Source organism: Abrus precatorius, unplaced genomic scaffold, assembly GCF_003935025.1.
Source record: "Abrus precatorius isolate BTA unplaced genomic scaffold, Abrus_2018 Scaffold6, whole genome shotgun sequence".
Lineage (NCBI taxonomy): Eukaryota > Viridiplantae > Streptophyta > Magnoliopsida > Fabales > Fabaceae > Abrus > Abrus precatorius.
The window spans coordinates 16701003-16723775 of record NW_020874406.1 but is presented as its reverse complement, the minus strand read 5'-3'; the positions used below and the strand labels follow the sequence as shown (position 1 = coordinate 16723775).

General features: G+C 29.8%; 1 protein-coding gene across 2 annotated transcripts; it reads left to right on the top strand.

Moving 5' to 3' along the window:
* The first annotated feature begins 15055 nt into the window (after window positions 1–15055).
* On the top strand, window positions 15056–22773 carry LOC113868396 (BEL1-like homeodomain protein 4). Of its 2 annotated transcripts, XM_027503912.1 has the most exons (6): window positions 15056–15160; window positions 15235–15460; window positions 15695–16942; window positions 18191–18576; window positions 19651–19711; window positions 21758–22773. In XM_027503912.1, the coding sequence occupies exons 3-6, from the start codon at window positions 15764–15766 to the stop codon at window positions 22373–22375; spliced, it is 2244 nt and encodes a 747-aa protein (XP_027359713.1). In that variant the 5' UTR covers window positions 15056–15160; window positions 15235–15460; window positions 15695–15763; the 3' UTR covers window positions 22376–22773. The 2 variants fall into 2 exon arrangements, with proteins under 2 accessions (XP_027359713.1, XP_027359714.1); XM_027503913.1 differs by lacking the exons at window positions 15056–15160; window positions 15235–15460 and adding an exon at window positions 15518–15559 and having other exon boundaries at window positions 21758–22771.

The following is a 22773-nucleotide window of genomic DNA, read 5'->3' as shown; positions in this document are numbered from 1 at the left end:
CAAATTAAATAGCTTGATATGCTTATTCAAATTGCAAAAGAGGTTCTTTAGTCACACCCTAGCACGTGTTTGGGTTCAACTATATAGCTGATAACTAAGAGCTAAATCTAGAAGATAAATGATGTCTATGATTTTTAATGTTTATATATATTATTTAATAAAATTTTAAAACATAAAATTAATCAATATAATTACTAGATCATCTTATAATATTTTTTAGATACGCATATCAAATTTTAAATAATTTATTTAAAATTTAATACTTATATTTTAAAATTATATTACACATTAAAAGAATGTAATAAAGTATCTATTATTTTTATTTTTATATAAAACTATAAAATTTATTTATTTAATAAAAATTTCGAGAGAACGATCGAATTAATTGATTTTATATTCTATAAAAAATTACTATTAGTATAAGTAACGATAATAGATATTTACTCTTTATATATTGGATATTCAGTATAATTTGATTTTATTTTAGAATAAAGCTTAAGAAAAAAATTGTTATACTTAAAAGTCTAGATTCAGTCATAAATTTCATCCATAACTTACACCATCATTCGTTAGTAATATTTAGACAAGTTTACACACTTAAATCAAATTTTAGTCTAACTAATAGGGACATTCACACTAAGTATTGGAAAATCTCCTAAAATAAATACTTAATTTAATTAGTTTTTAAAGTATTCATTTAATTTTTTTAAATCAAGGAAATTAAATTCATCAACAATATGCAGTAGCTTGGTCAATGTGAAAGTGCTGTGTGTGAAATTAAATTGAATCCAAACCTATCCTTCAACTATGATGGGAGTACTCACACACAACACTTTTACATGTTCAATTTTTTGGTTAATTTACTGTGATTTATCGTTAAGAACTTGAAAAAATAGTTTCTAATATGACAATGTGCCCTAACACAACATATTTAGCGCACATTTTTCCTTTTTTCATATTTGACCACAGAAATAAAGCAATCAAAATGAAAAACCTCATAACATAATTCATACTATCATTAAAAACATAATTAGTCACAATCTTTTCCTCTAATACTTCAATGTTAGAAATATGAAGAAAAATATAAGAATGCTTTATGAGTAAAACTAAATAAAATAATACCACTCGTATTTTTTATAATATATTATTTATTATTGGTTAAAAATTTTTAAAAATTATAAAAATTACGTAAATTTTATTTTTTATTCTTAAATTAATATTCTTTTTCATATTTTTTAATTTTTAATAATTTTTAATTAACAATAAAAAATATAGTAAAAAAAGTGTTACTATTCTTAACAAAATATAAGCACAAACTGAAATAAGATTGTAAAGATGCAGTGACGCCTCCAAAACAAGGCCATGGGTCCTGAAAATTGAAGCAAAGAGGATGAGAATAGAAGGAATGTACAAAAGGAATGAGCATTGTTTCTGATAATGTGAAGGTTGAAATTGAGAGTGTAGAACTGTGATGGATTTTCTTTTGTCGTGCTCTTACTTTTGCTTTGCATAGCTTCTTTTATCCATATCCATTGGCCAAATGAAACAGTTACAAATTGGCGTTGACGCTTCCTCGTACATCAATTTGTTGCTGTACTTTGCTTGCTGCTCTTCTCCGTTGCCGTGTTCTTTTTTCTTGTAACTTTTCTTTCTTATAATTATTCCTTTTACTTTTCTTTCTCACTCTTTTCTTTTTTCAGCTCACACACAAATTATTGTTGAGTACGTAAAATGACGTTAATTACTCTTATTAACATATCTGTGTAAAAATTTAAGATAATGTTGATTAATATCTTTTTACCAACATTTATTTGTTTAAATAAAAAAAAAATATGATAAATAAAGCATTCACTCTGTAATTGATTAGCACAAAATTTGACGAAATACCTACTAATAGAAAATAAATGAAGATTTTTATTAGATAGCTTCAATACAAAAAAAATATATATTAATTATGCAATCTTTAAGATATATTTTATTATGGATCAAAACTTATTAAACATTGTAAAATTATATATGTTTTACTTTTAAATTTTAAAAATTTATTATTTTTTTTATAATTTCTAAAAGATTTGAATTAGCAACGAGAATGTACTTTAAAAAAGTGTTATTTTTCTTATAATATATTCTAAAAAATAAAAAATAGAGAGGTAATATTTCACTTTTTGTGTGTTTAGAAGCATATTTGCATATCCAAAATATGCTGAATAGATGTAAACATGTATTGATTATTATCACAGCGCATTTAATTGATATAAGTTAAAATTTATTTTTTATTCTAAATTCATGTTTAAATAAATGTAATAAATTATACTTTTTATATAAAAACAAAAACTATAATTTTTTATAAACATTTTTAAATATAGAATCTATCAATTTACTTTTTCTAAATTAAAATCAGATTGCGTACGAAGTTAAACTTAATATTCCGAATTAATAGCTCTATAATAATTACAAATTAAAATTAAAACACGTGCTTCGTTTCAAACCACACCACTCGTTATTTTGCTATAGTTTTTAAGATCAGGAAAAAAAAAACACCAATTTAGAAAATGGAGACGTTGAAACACTCATATATATAATTCTTAAAAAATGATCGCATACGAAATGCTTATTATTCAAATAGAGAAACGTGAGGGACTGAACTTTTAATGTTTGACATTTTATAACAATTAAAATCTTTTAATAATTCTATATATACATTACTAATAAAATGTTTATTTTGCTTTCCTATTCTTAAACAGACATTATCAAACTGTTTATGTTAACGATAGCATTGGAGTATTGTTGAAAAAAATAAGTACACTTAGTAAAGTAATTATATTAATTAAGTAACCTAAAAGTTAAGAGAAACCATTAAAAAAAAGGGTACATAAAATAACTAGTAAATATTTTATAACAAAACATTTTTTTTTATATTTTCTTCTCTCTTAACTGATAAATAAGAATAAAAGTAATATATTTTTATTTAATTGTTAAAATTAATTAAAAATCATTAAATAAGTAAGATTCATTAAATTAAAAGTAAGATATATAAATTTTTTATATTTTTTAATAAATTTAAATAATAATAAAAATTTATTTAAAAATATCTTAAAAAAATACGCCACTAAATATTTATTTATTTTCTGCATTTTTTGTTGTTGTCTTAACACATACGTCTCTGCTCTTTTTTGTGTTCCACGGTGTGACAGAAGCATAAAGTTATCCAAAATTTATATATAATAATAAGGTTGTTTCACTATAATTATCTTATTATATTTTTAATTTTAAAATTTTTCAACTGCATTTAAATTTTTGTTATTTTTATATTTTCAGAGTTTTAATTTTTTTTATATATTTTTATAACTATATTTTATTTATTTTTCAAACAAATAAAAAATTAACAATACGAAATATAATCTCTTAATTTATTTATATAATTAAAAATATTATTTTAATTATTTTAGACTAAATTACTAATTTATTCATTCTAAAATTTACTTAATATTGATTTAGTCTTTCAAATATTTATAATATTAAAATCTCTAAACATTAAAAGACATAAAATTAATATTTATTTTAATTTATAACAAATTGATAGAATGATTATTTTGATGTCAATTGCGTTGGTTTTAATTTGAAATAATTATTCGTTTTTAATAACTAAATTACTATGAAATAAATTTATAAGATATTAATTAAAGCGACAGCTTAATAACTTTTTAATATATAATACGCTACTTTATTTATTAAAATATATTATTTGAATTGAAATTGTTTAAAATACTTATTATAAGAATTTTATATTTATGAATGCATGCATGGCACTGACTATGAAATCTAGTTTGTTTGTAATGTGTACAATGCAACATTGTGTTTTTTTAGCTTAAAAAAACAACGTGTTTGTTATTTCTTTAATTTAAAATGCATGAAAGTTTTAGTACATTGTCTAGATAATTTAACCAAACAATTATTTAATAATTTTATTACATGACATCTTATCTTACAGATTAAATGATAAAACTTTTGAAAAATTTTAAAAAACTATAAAAGCATAAATTATATTTATGAATTAATTTATTTTTTTTCTGAAAACGTACTCTTCCAAATATTCTCTCACTTAAAAAGAATTTTATTGAAGGTTCATATACGATGTTTTAAGTTATGATTTGATTATGTTAAAAATACTCAAATATATAAATTTTTTAATTTTTTAATCTTTTAATCTTATTTCACTTAGTAAAATATCACGATAATAATTTTTTAAAACTATTTTTCTGAAATAATAAATAAAATGAAACAACTTGGTTATTAAAACAAGTAGCGAGAACTCTTTTGAAACAAAGAAAGCTATGATTTTGAAAGTGAACTTAGAAACGTTTTATTTTCAAAGAAAGTAGTACCATACTTATGGACAATGTAAAATTCTTTGCATCATAGTAACACTATTAATAATATATAGATAAGCAAATCAAGTTCGTTAATCATATAACCTTATTTCAACTTTAAAGTTATATTTGTGAAATATAACAAATTGAACGCAATACTATAATAAATTTTTAAAAATATACACATTTTTGTTTCTTAAAGGGTTCTTAATTTCTTATAGTTTAGCCTAAAAAAATTAAGATTTAGTTTGATCAGTTGAATCTCTGGAAAATTCACTGCACTAATAAAAGTCCTTATGAAAATGTTATCGTTGCAATTTAATGAGCATTCAGAACACCAAAACCAAAAAACAAACCCACGGTAATGGTTTGAAACTTGAATATTGTATTGCCATCAGTGTGGGTATTCAATCCACGATCTGACTTAAGAGGTCATTTGAAGGAGAAAACAAAAATGTACCCAACTACGCTAAAGAATTTGGAAGTGCAAGCCACAAAATGCAATAATTAATCATTAACACTTTAATACAACTATCTAATACTAATTACGATGATACGATGAGAACAATTTGCACTAAAATCCTGCCTAGCTTGAAATTAGCGTGCTTCAGGCAATCTCAAGAAATTAACAGAAACATTGTTAGTGGTGATTGCTAGTTGATCTGAGGACACGCTGGTTGGTCCCGTAAAGTCGCCATCCACACTCTTGCAATTTGCTATGACATAATAACAGCGATAGACAGCATCTTTTTTCCAACAACTAATGACACGTCTGTGCATATATAGAAAGAGGATAGTACAATTTAAACTACACAAATGGACTCAAAACCATTCTATATATGAAGTTATGAATTATGCTTATGATTTTTCTCTTAAAAGATAAAAAATAAAGATTGAGTGGTAAAGGTGGAAGACTATATATTAATAAAATAAAATTCAGTGCCTGCCACAATTGGCTTAATTAATCGTGTTTCACTTCACGTAATGCTTGATATGGTTGGTATTGAAATACCTCCTGCAATTGTCATACTTTGCATTAAATAGCACATATACCACTATTTACGAGCATGTTAATTTGTGGCTTGGAACCTTCAGGACAACTTTTAATTGATCATGGAGGCCAAAAGGCGACAGAACATGTGTACGTACGAATACTTACTTCAAAAGTGTCGCAAGTCATAGTGAAGTTGTTCTGTGTTGATAACATTTAGTCAACGTACGTGACTTGAAAACAAGCTAATAAAGACCCATTAAGAATATATAATATATTGATCTTTTCGGTGCAGCTAAAGTGTAAATTTCCCTCTTAAAGTATAGAAGATATCGTGCAGATACCGTCAACATCGCAAACAATCCGAACAGGTACACACCAGCCCATTGCAATTAAGGAAATAGTGGCCCGACAGGTGCCGCACTATTGCTAGCTTACTCATATGCCTCATACAACATTCATCACTATCACTGTTGGTTAAATGCATGCACCCCCTCAATGTGTTTATCTTGCTTCTCCATATTTTTCATTATAGCACGGTTGCCAAAACATGCATGGAGATAAGGTGCAACTAAACTGTAAATTATGTGAACGCATAGAGGGAAAAGTGCGTTGCATCTCTTGTTAGACGCCAAAAAAGGTGGAATGTGTATGTACAGGTAGTGATATGTGGAAGACTCCGCAGCTACTCTATGGCTACTATTTACAAACTTAATTTTAGCTATATTTATTCCTCTCTCTTTCTCACTCTTTTATTTATCAGTTTTTGAAAGAAAAATTAATTTTTATTTTCTCCCTCCATTTTTTGTCACTTTAAACTTCTAACCTATAAATTAAAAAATAAATTCAATATTTTTTATTTTTATTAACTTTATCATTTAATTTTTTGTTATGCCCTTAATTTATCTTATTAATTAACTGTTTTTATTTTAAATTAACGATAAAGATGGTAAAAGTAATTAATATTGTCTTCAATTTTTAAAATAAATAAATAAAAACAAAAAAGTATTAGAAAATAACAGATAAAGGAACTTAAGAAGGATATTTTATTTAACAATTTAAGACAGCATTAATATTTTCTTTCAATTATATTCTCATTTTTCTACCTAATTTATAAATATTTACACATTTATCATAAATAAAATAAAATTAAAAATTTTTTAATTGAAAGTCAAAATAATTTTAATGTGAATAAAATATCAATCATATTTTATAATTTATTTGTTCTTTTAAGAAATTAATTTAATCCTTTTTATTTGAATCTAAATATAAATGGACTGTTTAATTATCAGGATACCATTGATTAACGGTTAGAAAATTTGTTTTAATTAATGAACCAAGTAACAATTACACATTAGCTATCCGTCAATCTTATGATACATAAATATAAAGGGATTGTTAATTGGGATTTAGATCGTATCTATTAGCTTTTCCATTCCTTTCTTTTGAATAAAAATTTCAACCATACATTATATCTAACAATCTAAGAATTTTGGTTAATAAATTTTACGATTGTATATTTAACCATGAGATTGGTGAATATTAATAAAGTTTGGTTAATATTTTAGGAATAAATAAATTGACTATTTTTAGTAATAATTATCAATGTTGGTGTCAATTGACCAATCTTTAATAATATTCAATAATTTTTCATAAAGTATTGTATAATCTTTATCAACATTACTAATTAATTTTGCAGTCAATTGATGAATCGTGAAATAAATTGATCCGTTTATAATTAACGGATAATATATTATTTAAATATAGCTAAATTAATTATTAAATTATATATTCATAGATATTTAAATCATATAAAATTTTGTGGGTGTGTATATATATATATATATATATATATATATATATATAATTTTCATGGCAATATTATAAAAATTCACTATCAGATTAAAAATTATTTTTGTTCTTTTGCAAAAAAGAATTATTTTTGTTAATTAATTATTAGTGACATCATTTTACTGAGTTTAAGACCCAGTGTCATTTAATTCTAACCTCATAAATGAGATCTCCTTATTTCAAGAGTATAAACACATTCGATACTTTAATATTTCTAGTCCTTCAAATAATTATATTTTTAAATATCATAAATATATATAAAAAATTCAAATTATAACTTAACAAAATGACTTATTTAATATTAATTGAGAGGCTTATTTGTTACCATAAACACTTTGATGCCTAAATTAATTTCAAATAAAATATAACAATTTTTAACTATTGACATATAATTAAGATAAATAAAAAATATTTATATTAAAATTTAGTTATAATGCATTCATAACGTAAAAGTGAACAATATATACAATTAATAGTATAAAAATATTTATATATTAGTAATTTATTATAATTAAGATTTGTTAAATGATAAATAATATAAAAAATACTATTTACTTTATAATTCAAGTCATATATCGTGCATATATCATAAAAAATATCACAAATTCAGATGAAGATTCTCCAGGGTTTTAAGAGTCAATTGCACACATTGAAATTCTCGATCTCATCTATCATTTTGTTTTTTCAAATTATAGCATCATAAGTATTTATAAAATTTAATCGCCATCAGATTATAACAGCACACCATGCAGTTTAATTTTGAACTATAACAGATCTAGTTCCCATGTAAAATTGGCAAGGTAATTTTGATGGCAACTTAGCGACACGATCTTAAAGTACGACGGCGGTGCATTGCCCACGTATGCAAGGGTTTGAGATTTATTAATAGAAAAAATCTTGTATTGTAATGGCTACAGATTCTGACCATTTACCTTGAGGTAAAAAAGAAGAAGAGTTATTTGACTTATTTAATTTGGTTTATTATAATTTATAAATTAAATAAAAAAATTAAATTTAATTGAGATTTTATTTTCAAACTTAATCTATATTATACTTAATTGAATCAGATTTAAATTAAACTTAAAATTTAAATATTATATTTTAAATTTTATTATGTAAGTTCGGGTTAGGTCAGTTAGACAGATTCAAAATGAGATTCTAAGCATTTTTGTTACAGGTTGAGAATTTATAAATCATTAGCTGATTTTACATATCATATTATGTAAATAACGATTTTATTAATACTAATTTTTTAGATTACTTTTAAATATTTTAAAAAGATAAATTTTATTAAGAAAACATATTTATTATATAAAACTATAAAGTACAATGAATATTTTTAATAAATACTTATTTATATTAAAAGTTTAAAATTAATTTTTGGACTAGTGTTAATTTTTTTTATAAATAATCAGTTATCAAACCAATGCATATACGTACTTATCAAGGGTGTTCTATATTCTGCGTTTCTTTTTAGAGAAGAAGATCATGAAGAAGTAAAGAACACAAAATGGTGTACTGATTAATTAACAAAACTAACTTTTACGCTACACCCATAAAAATTAAGAATGCGGCACATAGGTTGATGTGCTTTAAACGAGTTTTCCTCGTTTCCAATTAAGTACAGTTTTCTTCTTTCGATTGGCCTTAATTAGCGAGCAGTTGTAACTAACATGTTCTTGAAAATTAAGAAATTACTTAACAAAGTATATATTTCTGGGGGAGGCCAAGGGAAAGTAAAATGAAATGAGAACGTAAAACACTTGTCATATTGAAATATATTGATCACAATCACTGTGAACTATTAGCAATAATTAAGTATCAATAATTTGTCAACACATGAAGTTGATGTTGAACATGTAGGCTTTCTAGCTAGACCACTTAGTCAATGATGTAATATCCATTTACAGTATATATATAAAAAAAAATATGGGCTTAGAGTTTAAAGATCTACATCGCTTCATCACCTATTTAATTGACAAAAATGTAAATATATCATGTGAAGCTGTCATCAATCTTCCCCAATAATTATCGTTCTATAGTAATATTGATGTGTGCACTGTACATGATGATCCTATATCTGTTGATATCATTCACAAAACGCCACGTCATCCATAAGAAAAAAGAAAACCATCGAGCTTGTGGTGTGGAATTATAAAACAGCGCTATCAGAATGTGCTTGAAATTGAGCAAACATCCGCTTTTGGTCCCACGTACATATTTCATATCTAAGTAGCTGGATGAAGATTTAAATACGTGAACATGGTAATGACAACGGCACCCGATGCAATGCATGGTATTTGTATGTCAATTAATTGATTGATGTTGGTTTATCTCCACCCAAAATATTCAGCAGTAAATTGTGTATATTCTTTTAGTACTTGTTTCCCTACTTTTATCTTTTTTTTTTATTTGATAATTTCTTTTTTATTTTCAATATTAAAAATTAGTATATAAAAAAATTCCCAAAATATTCGTCTATATTTGCCTTTTGATGTTGTGCTTGGAAGTACGTCTCTAGCTATAGGAGTGTTGGAGCGTGAGGTACAGAAAAAAAGTGATGGGATGGTGAAGTGTTCTTGTTGTTTGAAACAAAATCACATAGTGATGGGAAAAGGGCAAATTAAGGGGCTGAGGAAATGTTATGTGGCATTTAGACTTTAAAAAGTTTAACCACCTAAAACAAAGGGGTGGCTATTGTTCATTCTAACTTTCCCAAAGCAGTGCGGCACTTGCAACTCAGAACGTGAACGTTAAAAGTGATGATAGCATATAAAAGTGATCAAACTTGAAAAAGTAGGAGGGATGACAAAATAAATGTTTAACTAATACTAGCATGCATAAATTAAAGACACGTGCGTAGCCGACTTTGGCACGTGAGTGGAGGATATAAGGGGATAATTAGGTTTTGGCAATGATGAAATGGGCCCCGGCCCAAGCAAAGGGATGGAACGTACGTACGTGTGAGGGAGTGTGGGAATCACGTGACCTCACAAAAGACGTACGTACAGTTGGGGGGGAGATAGAGGAGAAGTGAAGAAGAAAGTTGAGCTGTCAATTGTCCTTCCGGTTTGCAGTTGGCGAAAGAAAAGAAAAGTGTTTTGTTTTCCTCCTTTCAATTGAGTGTTTGAGTAATGAGTAGTAATTTGGTGTCTTAAGATTGCACGAGCTAGCTAGGCATAGCTACTTGTTAGTTGTATTTCATAGATTGCCATTCCCACTTTCTCTCATTTCCGTATTTCATAATCCTACTTATATTTCAAGCAAACAAACAAACGTCAATTATTATTCGTAATTTAATATATTTTTTTAAATATAATTCAACTTTCTAATAGAGACAATCTTTACTCTACTTCTAAAACTATGTTTGGTTAACGCTAACCATAATACCTAAGGATAGAGATTTGACGGTTCCTATGTATTTATACTATATATATGTGGAGGAGAGAGATATAGCAAGCTCACCTATATTGTATTCTTGTGGAAGTCTACACTTATATTTAAGGTTGTTTGTACACGTCAATCACTTTATTTAATTCATGTAATTATACGTGTTTGTTTGGATTAATATTCAAATCATGCAATTCTCTTCTTACTTGTAATAACATTATATTAAGTGTTGGTTCGTCTCTAATTGTGAATTTTAATTAAAGTTTTTTAAATCTTCTTTGAGCAACAACTCGTATTGGTGATATGGGACGTTATAATACAGACACACATGGAGGACCATACACAAAATAAACCCCGCATTTCCAAAATAAACACTGATAATTAATATATTTTCAAACAAGACGAATTTGTCTTTAATTGCCTGGTTGATTGCAACAGTTGAGATCCTAGCTAGAGTTTTCTTTTTTCTGAATTATTTAATATATATCAAGTGTTGATAAATATCTATTATTACCTAGCTAGTCTTCTTGATGTCTTCAAATCTAAGCTAAGAGAGTTCACCATACACTGTAGATATTAACAAATTATGGGTGAAAGGATTCCAGCTTTTTATATATGGTGAATGGTATATGAGATGTAGTCACCAACCGATGATTTTTCTTGTGTATGAACTTAGACGAATTTTGAATGGCAACATCACCTTATTTTCACATGGCAAAAAAGCACATGCGTGCCTCCTAATTGCCTATGCTATTAAAAGAAATTTGATAACTACTTTTCTTTTCTTGTATACGGAAACATGTTTTCAACTATTAATTATCTGTTGCATATCATACAACTATTTTTAAATTTAACCAAATTTAAAAAAAATAAATTAGGAAAAGATTAAAACAATTTTTCTGAGTATAAAAATGATCTACATATTAAATGATTTAACTCAGATAAAATTTTAACAATATAGATTAAATAAACAAATTGTTTGAAATTATAACAAAAATGCATGATCAAGAATCATGACATGCATGAGTAATATATCATTTAATAGAACGTAAGCTCAAATAATATGCAACTTTAAATAATGGCCACTCATAATATTAATTAGATGCTATATTTAGCTGTTTTTTTCTTACAGAAAGTATTAAGCAAATTGAGAAAAGCCAGATAGCTAGATATTAATTTTGTAGATAATAACGAGGGAATTATTTTTTTGGCTTTAAGAAAATAAATGAATTGAAATTACTTTCTCTTGCTTGGAATCAAAAGCTTCTTCATATTGGCTTCACAAAATAGGTGATTTTCAGTTCTTTATTTTTCAAAATAGTTGGAGTCGACGTTTCTTTAATAAAATTGATGATGGAGTGGTTAAGCTATTCTTTTTTCTTTGATTGGGTGGGACTGCTATGAACGTCAAAAGACGTGTATAATCATGTATAATGTTTACAAAAGTCAAAATAAGCTCTCTAGTACATGCTTGCCAAAAATGATAAGAGAGTTAGCCCTATGTTACCATAAATTAGATATAAAAGCAGCATTACTGGAGCATATCCGCGTACGAACTCAAAACAATAGTTATTGAATACTACTTGTTTGTTAGTATCAATTTGCTATGACGCTAATTAAAATTGCAGATAGTAGACATTTCTTTATTACTAATTTGTACACGCTGATGTCTTCTCGTTATTAATTGAACAAACTATTACAATTTATGATTTGTGAGAAAATAAACCACCAAAAATGTTGCTAGTACAGTAATATATATTAGACATAAGCTAACAGTTATGATAAAGAATAGGACTCAGCCAGAATATGCAATACGTATCTCTATGTCCGTTAAAACATACTTGCCTATATTTTTATAGATAACAATTTTAATATTTATTTTTTGTATTCTGTATATATTTAAATTCAGTTTCATTATTTGTGGTTTTTCAATGTAAATATTTTTTATGTTCTAATTATAAAATAAGATAAACAAAATATTTATTTAAACTTGCATTTAATATAATAAAATAATTAATTATAAAAGTAATGTATGGCTAATGTTTGTAATGAACAGAATGATTTAACTAAATTCAAATCTACTTTTACTAACTTATGAAATCTTGACTAGCAATTGCTTCTCAACTAGATACAGATGAAATCATAATTAACGGCACAAGTGCATAGCCACGAAGATTCAAAGGTGTCAATTAAATAGTGAGGATTAGGATGTAGAGTTTTTTTTTTTTTTTTATGAAAATATCGACACAAATATTATTGTTAGTTGCAACTTATTATAAGATATGAAAGCTATAAGTGTAATATTTTTTATTTTAAATTCCATATATTAAATAACTTTTATGAAATTTTCCCGCAATTATCTACAATTTTTCTTATATAAATATTCATATTTACATCCAAATCCATTCAACTAGTCGTTCTTCTCTCTATGGTAGTTTTTTTTTTTTTTTTGGTTTTTTTTTTTGGTAAATAGTCGTTAAGTTTGGATAAAAATATTATCCTAAAAGCACGAAGTAAAATAGAAGTAATATATTGAATTATTATCAATATCATGATTCGTATATATTTTATGATTTTTTAAAATTGTTTTTATTTATTTTTTACTTTTTAATATTTAAACATTATATAAATTATATGAAAAAAATCAAAGCGCTTTTACAGATATGATATTCATATGCAGTAAGAAAGAAGATAGTTATTGGTAAGTGTTTTCCTTCATATATTTTACCAGTTACCAGCAAATATAATATCCATGTCTTTTCATGAATTTATAAGTATAGTATATGTTTAATTGTATTTTTGTTTCCTCCATTATAATTAGTGTATAATTTGAAATTTTTATTGAAGTTAAATTTTTAAAATCTTTAACTGTTATAATTAAGTTTTTTATAACTTTTTATTTTAAAAAAATCCTTAAATTTTCATTTTTATTCATATAACTGGATTTTTTAGATTAATTTGATATATATAGAAAATGATATAAAAGTGAAAAAAATATAGAAGGACTTGGTTATTATAAAAAAAATTAAGAAATTAAATTTGAAAAAAAAAATACTAAGAGACTAAAGTGTCACATTAATCATAATATAAATCAATTAGAAATGTATTTAAGCTACATAGATAAATAAGTATAGTCGAGCTTCTATAGGCACAAGTACCATTTTTCTTGAGAGTACAGTGATGCTTCAAGGCAACTTAAGAAATGATTGGAAATCTCTACGATAATAATTAATTAATTTTATTGCATTATTATTTTAATTTTATTCTTATAATACATTCTGTTAAAATCACATAACACAATAAAATAAAGAAAAAAAATTTAAAAAAATGTGACGCATGTATTTGTTATAGTAACATTGTATGATTTTTAAAATGTGATGGTTCATATATGATAAAAATAATTATACATATAAAATCAAATTAAATACTTGTCTAAAATATAATTAAAAATAAATGTAATATATTTTATTTAACCTTAATGATAAGTTAAAGAAGGTGAAACATGAAAAACACCTGTAAAAATAAAAGGGTACACCAAAAGGGAAAATGAACATGTGCATAGTGACAGTGCCAAACCTTAAAGCGGTTATGGGTACTTTTCAGACCCTATTTCTCCCACACAAACCTAACTTGTCTATTTTGCCCATCCACTCGCACGTGCCATCCATCCACTTCGTGTAGCATCCCTTATTTCTAACATCTCTCTTCCCCTGTCTTACTTCACTTGTGCTATTAAATGAATTTGCAGCGCCACAGATGACCTAAATATCCTTACCAACTAAGGGGGCTCAGCGCCATTTGCAATGATTATCCAGGGCATTATGGTCATTCCACCGTATAAAAAGGGATGGTGGTAGTTTGGATCATTGAGATGACTTTGTACTCACCTTATCTTTATTTTATTCCGTAGTTTGCGTTGGTTTCCAAAGGACGTATTCAAATGACAATAAAAGCCAATACTTGTGATGACATTGTGCTCATTTCCTTAACACCATATATAAAATTAATCAAACATGATAAAAATAAAATGGATCCTCATCTTCTCATATATTCTTAACATGGGAGGATTTTATTCGCATGTACATTTATAATCTTCGGTGCAAATAATGATCTTTAATAGTACGACTTCTGTATTTCTCTTCTGTAAAAACTCATTCCTTGAAAGATGAAAAATGTATATACATACAAATCCCTAATCTGTTAAATTCATCGTAATCATGATTTAGCAGAAAACGTCAGTTGGGGATCCCTTTGCTTTGACTTGTAATTCGAACAATTATTATGTTAGTAATTCTTGTTGTGTAGATAAGATGAGGCTATTATGGTCATTCGAAGGCATGAATATTTCTTTTGCGTGCAGTTTATTACCTTTTATATTATAGATATAAAAAATAAGTGTCAAATTGAAGAATATAAAGATAAAAAAGTATATATAAAAAGACATTATTGGTGGGGGAAAAAAAACTAAAGAGGTGAAGACCGAAGAAGAGCGAGAGCGACCGCATCCCTTTCCTCTCTCTCTCTCTCTATTCTCTCTCTCAGTGTTTATTTGAGACAAGTATGATATCAGTTCCCCAAAGCCTCCATTTTTAATTTTTATATTGTATTGCAACCCGCACTTTCTTTTTCCAGAAGGTGATTGCAAAAACACTTACCGCGAAGAGCAACAAAAGAAAGAAAAGGAGAGAAAGAGAAAGAAAGAGACGACAGACGACAACGTATAGAGTGTGTGTGTGTGTGTGTGTGTGTGTGAGAGAGAGAGAGAGAGAGAGAAGCAACTGTAGAAGCTATCAAAACCACAGAAAGGAAAACGATGTCTGAGAGCTTCACATCCTTTCATACCCTGCAACTCTAAGAGGTACATATATGTGTGCATATATATATATATATAGACACCATGATATATATGAGATGTGAGCAAAGCTGAAAATGATAAAAATCAAAATTTAACACTCGGGTGAGAAGAAAGGAGAGGGGCCTATACCCACCCTGTTTATTTATTCTCTCTCTCTTTCAATTGATCTTTCACTCTGCACAGTATAATATATCCATGTTTCTCTTTTTTTCTATATCTAATTCTAGTATTGGACAGTGGTGATAATAAGGTGAGGTTGCTAGTGGAGGAGAATCTGAAAGAGATGAAGGTGATGATGATTTTAACATGGGAATAGCAACACCGCCACTTTCGTCCATTCTCTCACACTCAAACAAACACGATTCTTCGAATTCTATGTCCCAAGATTATCAACAAGGAATCTTCAGCTTCTCGAATGGGTTCGAGAGATCATCGACGGTAGGTCCGCAGCAGCAGATCCGGAGGGAGAAAGCGAGGTTCGAGGCAGCAGCGCCGCCGCCATTGGTGGGGATAGAGGAAGAAGAACCGGGAGGGATTCCGGTGTACGAAAGCGCCGGGATGTTGTCGGAGATGTTTAATTTTCCTCCCGCCGGCGGCGAATTGTTGGAACAGCAGCAGCCGGTGACGGCGTCGTTTCGAGCGGCGAGGCAACCGGGAGAGTGGTACGGAAACCGGCAACTAGGGGTAATGAATATGATGAGTGGGTTGGGAGATTCGAAGAACCAAAACGGTGCGCATAGCCGAGAAGGTTTGGTTCAGAACCAGATTTCAAGCATTAATGCTGAGTCAGCAGCTGCCATGCAGCTTTTCCTGATGAACCCTCAAACGAGGTCACCTTCTCCTCCCCAGAATCACGCTCCTCCTTCCTCAACGCTTCACATGTTGCTTCCCAACCCTTCTTCTAATTCGCTTCAAGGGTTCACCGGTTCGGCACCGGGAGGGTCTTTTGGTCAATTCACTTGGGTTCCTGACAGTGCTCATCAAGAAGGAGGTGTTGTGGAAGGGCAAGGTCTTTCGTTGTCGTTGTCTTCTTCGTTGGAAGCGGCGAAAGCGGAGGAATTGAGGATGGGGGATAGTGGTTTTCTGTATTATAATCATCAACAAGGTCCCTCTTCTTCTTCTTCCGCGGCTCAGTTTCAGTACAAGAATAATAACCACCATTTGCAAGGGGCAATAGCACACAACAACCACCACCAGGGACACGTTGGGTTCGGCTCATCGTCGTTAGGTGTAGTCAATGTTCTCAGAAATTCCAAGTATGTGAAGGCTGCACAAGAGTTGCTCGAAGAGTTTTGCAGTGTTGGGAGGGGTCAGTTTAAGAAGAACAAGTTCAATAGGCAAAATTCAAACCCTAATTCAAATCCTGGGGGCGGTGCTGCTTCTTCGTCTTCATCAAAAGATGCTCCTCCTCCTCCTCCTTTGTCAGCAGCTGATAGGATTGAGCATCAGAGAAGGAAGGTCAAACTTCTATCAATGCTTGACGAGGCATGTATTGTATTCTCTCCCTCTCTCTCTCTCTTTGTTTCTGTTCTACTCTCACCCTCTCTCCTCCATCAAGAGTCAAGGTCTCCCAATATCTTTTTCTTCTTATTTGTTTAATTTAGTCCATTAATCAATAGTGCACGATTTGTCTTTCAAATTAACAACAAGGATAATAAAACACACAGTTCTCCGGCCGGTATCTTCAATTATTATTTTTTTAATTGAAAACTTGGAAAGGAAAAAGCCGGCTGGTGGTATAATAGGGTTCCATTGCATAGGATCAGTTGGTAGGTAATTGTTCCTTATTTTAATTTTGATAAAGAAACCACTTTTTTTAATCCTACTATTTGATTGGTGGGATGGTTTTATATTATTTTAATTGGATTTCTTAGTTTGGTGAAAACCATGAGACTAAGTATTAGGAGAATACGTCCATCAAGAAGCGACGTTCCTTCTCATTAGTGAGATAGACCCCAGTAGAAGGAAGAAAGGCGCTCACTCACTCACTCACCATATCTATTACGTACCTAGTTGTTATCAATGCCACTTCCACCTTACGGATCCACACCTATCATGGAAATATTGCAGTGAAGGACTTTGTTATCATATCTCAGTTGACCGGAAAGGGATCCACTGGGTCTTTTATTTTTTCCTTTTCTATATAGGAAATTCAGTCTTTTCTTTTCTTTAAAAAATTTATTTACTCGCACAACCCAGTAATTGGTGAAGATTTCGGAAAAGAAACACCAGGATATTCTCACTCTCCGTTAACAATTAATATTTTAATGCATCCCTTGGAATCACAGATTTGTTAATCTCCTTAGCGTTTTTATTTTATTTTATTGATCAGAATATAGATTAACAAACCAATTTCAAAGACTTAATTAGAAAATTTCTTTCTGTTCCGCCTAATCCATCCATTTAAAAATCATAAACAAACATGTAACGTATTTGTTCGTCTTTCACTGTTTGCAAGGTTTGGAGGCCGTAAATCTAACTAATAACTATGCACATTAATTTGACATGTAATCTTCTCTACTTTATTAATGCTAAGTTAGTTCAAGTATCTTTTCACAAACCGCACAATGGATAAGAAAACGAGAACATGCATGCACCGTATCTTCTAGTTTTTCCTCTCTTTTTTTAATTGGTTCTTTCAACATTATAAGGCTATAAGTGATTATCCTAGATATCATGATTCATTCGTGTACCAAGTTGTCGATGTAAATAAAGTTTGTACGGATTTTTCAGGTGGACAGGAGATACAACCACTACTGCGAACAAATGCAAATGGTAGTGAACTCATTTGACCTGATGATGGGGTTTGGTGCGGCTGTTCCATACACGGCACTGGCGCAAAAAGCAATGTCTAGGCATTTCCGGTGTCTGAAGGATGCAATAACAGCGCAGCTGAAGCACAGTTGTGAGCTACTAGGAGAGAAAGATGGTGCAGGAACCTCAGGTTTGACCAAGGGAGAGACCCCAAGGCTTAAGATGCTTGAACAAAGCCTAAGACAGCAGAGAGCCTTCCACCAGATGGGTATGATGGAACAAGAAGCTTGGAGACCACAGAGAGGCTTGCCTGAACGATCTGTCAACATTTTAAGAGCCTGGCTTTTCGAGCATTTTCTCCACCCGTACGTTACTGCTTTTGCCTCTCTCTCTCTCTCTCTCTCTCTCTCTCCATCATAATTATTAGTTACTTAAACCAATATAACAGGAGAATCATCCATATTTACGTAATATTTTTATCATAATTATTCTTAAATTATTATTTTAGATAATTGCTTGAACCAAAAATGTCATGTTTACACCCTAAAATGGAATGTGATTTAGGTGAAAAAAGGAGAGATATAAAAGATGATGCAATAAAAAAGAAAAAAAAAAGACACCAAAAGAAAGTAAGTTTAAATATATAATTACCCTTCTCTTGTCATAAAAAGTAACACTTATTAACTCGCAATTTTTAAAGAAGGTAATTAATATAAAATAAATCAAAATTGAGTTGAAAATATATCATTTTCCAAAATAATATAAGTTATTATGTACGCATAGAACTAATTAATAAAGATATGGGGTTAATCGATCTTAATGATGTTTGAGGGGTTACTGAATTATATATAAAGGATAAGGGACGATAGGAAAGATACTGTGATCATTAACTAGAAAAAAAGCAGCAGGGCTTCTGATTATTAAGAAATAAAGAGACAGAGAAAGGGAAGGGGGTGGCAGAAGGAAAGAGAGAATCTAAGAGCCATTATTTATGTGCCGTATACGTATGATCGTTTAGAGGAACAGTAATGCAGTAATATTGCAGTGTCCTTGGATGTTGTCTCGCGGCAGCAAAAAGGTGGAAAGATAGATATAGGCATCGCTGCTTTAACTACAATACAATGAATTTATTGGTATCTTTTCTCCGATCTATTAAAATATCTGAATTTGAAAAAAAACACAAAGGCATTAACAAAAACACCTAATTAGATTAACTGATTAAGGTGGGGATAAAGTAGAGACAGCGGTCAGTGTGTACAGTGATCCACTTTACTGCTGCTATGGCAGCTAGGATATAGATCTTTCTTTCTCTTAGATTCTCACGCCCATGAAGGGTAAGAAAGAAAGGTTTCAAACTCAGCTAGGGGTACAGAAAGCTCGGTGACCCTTTATACGGTTAAGGCAAGGACTTTGATGTCATTTTCTGGTCTCTTTCTCAGGTATCCAAGCGATGCAGATAAGCATCTGTTGGCACGACAGACCGGGCTATCGCGAAATCAGGTTCGTTCCCTCCACTCTTAGCTTTCCACTATACAGTAACAGCCGTTAATTCAATTGATACTTCATATATAATAGGAGAGAAAGTGAAACAAGTGGAGTATTAGCCAGGCCACTTTGATTAATTAATTAGATGCATGGTCCACATTAACAAGACTAACTAGAAAAGAAAAAAAGAAACCCATGAATGGAAAAGAAAAGGGACCAGCAGTGTGTTCAGATGCAACTTACATGTTTTTGGGGTTTGTTTCTCTGGTTTTTTCTTTCTCAAAGAGGCAATGCGGGTTTTATTGTGTTTTAATACCTATTTTTTGTTAATTTTTTCCTGGCCTAAAAAAATTAATTTTCTCCTATTGAAAGAAATATATATTTTTTGTGTAATTTAGTTTTCTACTTTGGAATCTTTTACTTCACGACATAATTAATTCTGAAATTAAATGAGCAGAGGTAAGTACAGAAGCAATGAGACATGAAAGTTTGTTGTTTTCAATCGAGCTGAGTCTCCCAGTTACTCCTTTTTCTCTCTCATATCAAATGGCTTCGCCCAACTACACAATAGGAACCATAAATATTGGGAATAAATGTGTGCTTTGGAGATGTTAGTGCCTTCAATCTTTTCTGCTAATGCCATATACGTTATTCATGCAACTCCATGTTCTAGTTCGTTATTTTATCAGTTTCTTTCTTTTGCTAATTACTTGCATATACGTGATTAGAATAATGCACACAAGATAAACGCTATTCTTGAATTTTGCACGTTTCATATTAATCATAAATGCCTTCTTTTTGTGCACACATACACCTATCAGCGACATAATGCAGCACAGAACTTTGTCCCTCTCCCCAAATTAAGGATATTTATATAGTAGTGTATCATTGATTATTTTCCTTAATTATTTTTGTGTTCCTGCCTCATCCTAATCCTTATTTTTTCTTCCAGATAAACCAAAATCCAAAAGCTTCGTTACATGTTCTATATAATATAATATGTAATTATATATAAACTATTGTTTGGTTAAAGGGAAAATGATTAGAAAGAAAATTGGTGGAGGGAAGTAGAAAGGAAAAATATGTTTTTTATTACTTAGTCAGGGAGAGAAAATAAAGAAAGAAAAGATGTACAATTAAAAACTTCTCTTTTCAAATAACAAGTAGGTAGAGAAAAATTATTATAATGACATATTTATTCACTTACCTAGTTATCAACTATTATATCAAGAGGATATAAAAAGTGATATAATATATATTTACATTTTTCTTTCCTTTCTTCCCAACTAAAATATATTAACTAAAATTAATTTTTTTCATTTTAATCTTCTCTCCATTTCCTTTTCTTCTACATCTTTTTTTTTTTTTTTAAAATTCTCCCCGTATGTAAAAACCAATCCTCACTCTTGTACATTTGTTTTACACTTTTATCTATTTCTTTTTTTATTGTTATATTATTACTATTTTTTTCTTTTCTTATTTATCTTTTTTCAAGAGTTATATACACCTCAGCAGCACGTCAAATTATTTTTTCCCAAACGAAATAGGCCTGTTAATTTCATGTGCCTTACATGTATGCCTACCCCCTATATTGGTCAGTGATACGGGGAAGGACTGGACTCATATAAGATCATACAGATGAATAGTTTCTTTTGGAGTATTATTCATTTTAAATCTGTCACTTCACTGTCCTTTGTGTATCACACCACAGAGAAGATACCTCGGTGCCTAATCACCCTTTAGCACAGAGGGACAAACAACAATAAGCCAGAATGGAAGCTCTTCTGTGTCCTTTTTCGCTTGTGCTAATAGTATTATTGAGTAAATGATTGATGGGGAATTATATACTTGGGTGAAAACTCAAATATTAATAATTTAGGTCAACTTGTGTACATTATTTACCGCTAATCTAAATCAGTTAATCCTTTCTCCAATGTACGTATACATTTATATATATAATTTATTTAATGTATCAAATGCTAGCATATACTATTCATTATAAAATCATGAAATGTCATCCGTGTATAATAGAGTTGAATGGACGGAACGTGTTTGTTTCAGGTATCAAACTGGTTCATTAATGCCAGGGTTCGGTTGTGGAAACCCATGGTGGAAGAGATGTACCAACAAGAACTTAAAGAAGCAGAGAGTGCAGAAGAGAGAGAAAAGAACGAGAGCAACAGCAATAGTGGCCACCTAGCACAAACTCCAACCGCAGCAGCAGCAGCTACAACATCAACAGCAACAGCGCCACCACCACCAACAACAACGACAACAACAACAAAACCAACAGGCAAAAGATCCGATATCAATGCCACTGAAAGCGACCCTTCACTTGTCGCAATCAATAGGCAAGGTTTCTCGGAAAACAAAGCAAAACAGTCCACCACCTCCACCACTACAACCACCACCATCAACGCCACCGCCTCTGAGGTGGCGCCACCCGTGTCTCAGTGCTTCGACTCAGACCTGCCACCACACAGATCAATTGCCAGTGATGACACGTGTCGCTTGGTTACAGCAGATTATGGGACCGCCTCTGCAAGTGCTGACATTGGATCCACTCTCATTAGATTTGGGACCACCCCCGGTGACGTGTCACTCACCCTAGGGCTACGCCACGCCGGGAACATGCCCGAGAAAACCCCTTTCTCTGTTAGAGACTTTGGAGCCATTTAAACTTAATTTCATATAGTACTTCACATAATAATATAAATAATATATAGGAAGATGCTTTATCATATTATATCATCATCAAAAGAAAACATTTTTTCCCCTTTAATACCATCTTGATATTCCTCCGTCTTATTTGCATTGTGGATGGACAGGAAAAAAAAGGTCATAATACGATTTGAAAAACGTAGTCTTAAGTTAGCTAGCTAGCTATAGCGTATGGTATCTGTTGTATAACTGTATAGTAGATTGTTTTCCATTATTTTTTTTTTGTTTCCCATATATGTACTTAGATTATTTAAGGTTTGTAGTTTAGTTTTGATAGGACTTGATCTAGTCAATAACCGGAATAAAGTGTTCCTTTTTTTTCATTTTAAGTTCGCGCAATTTTAAGCCTTCCACTG

What these genes read in the sequence shown, in the direction of transcription:
- LOC113868396 (XM_027503912.1), top strand. Translation starts at nt 15,764, where the DNA reads ATGGGAATAGCAACACCGCCACTTTCGTCCATTCTCTCACACTCAAAC. An exon ending in TTCTATCAATGCTTGACGAG is followed by an intron (nt 16,943 to 18,190) that starts GCATGTATTGTA and finishes CGGATTTTTCAG; the next exon opens with GTGGACAGGAGATACAACCA. An exon ending in CCGGGCTATCGCGAAATCAG is followed by an intron (nt 19,712 to 21,757) that starts GTTCGTTCCCTC and finishes TGTTTGTTTCAG; the next exon opens with GTATCAAACTGGTTCATTAA.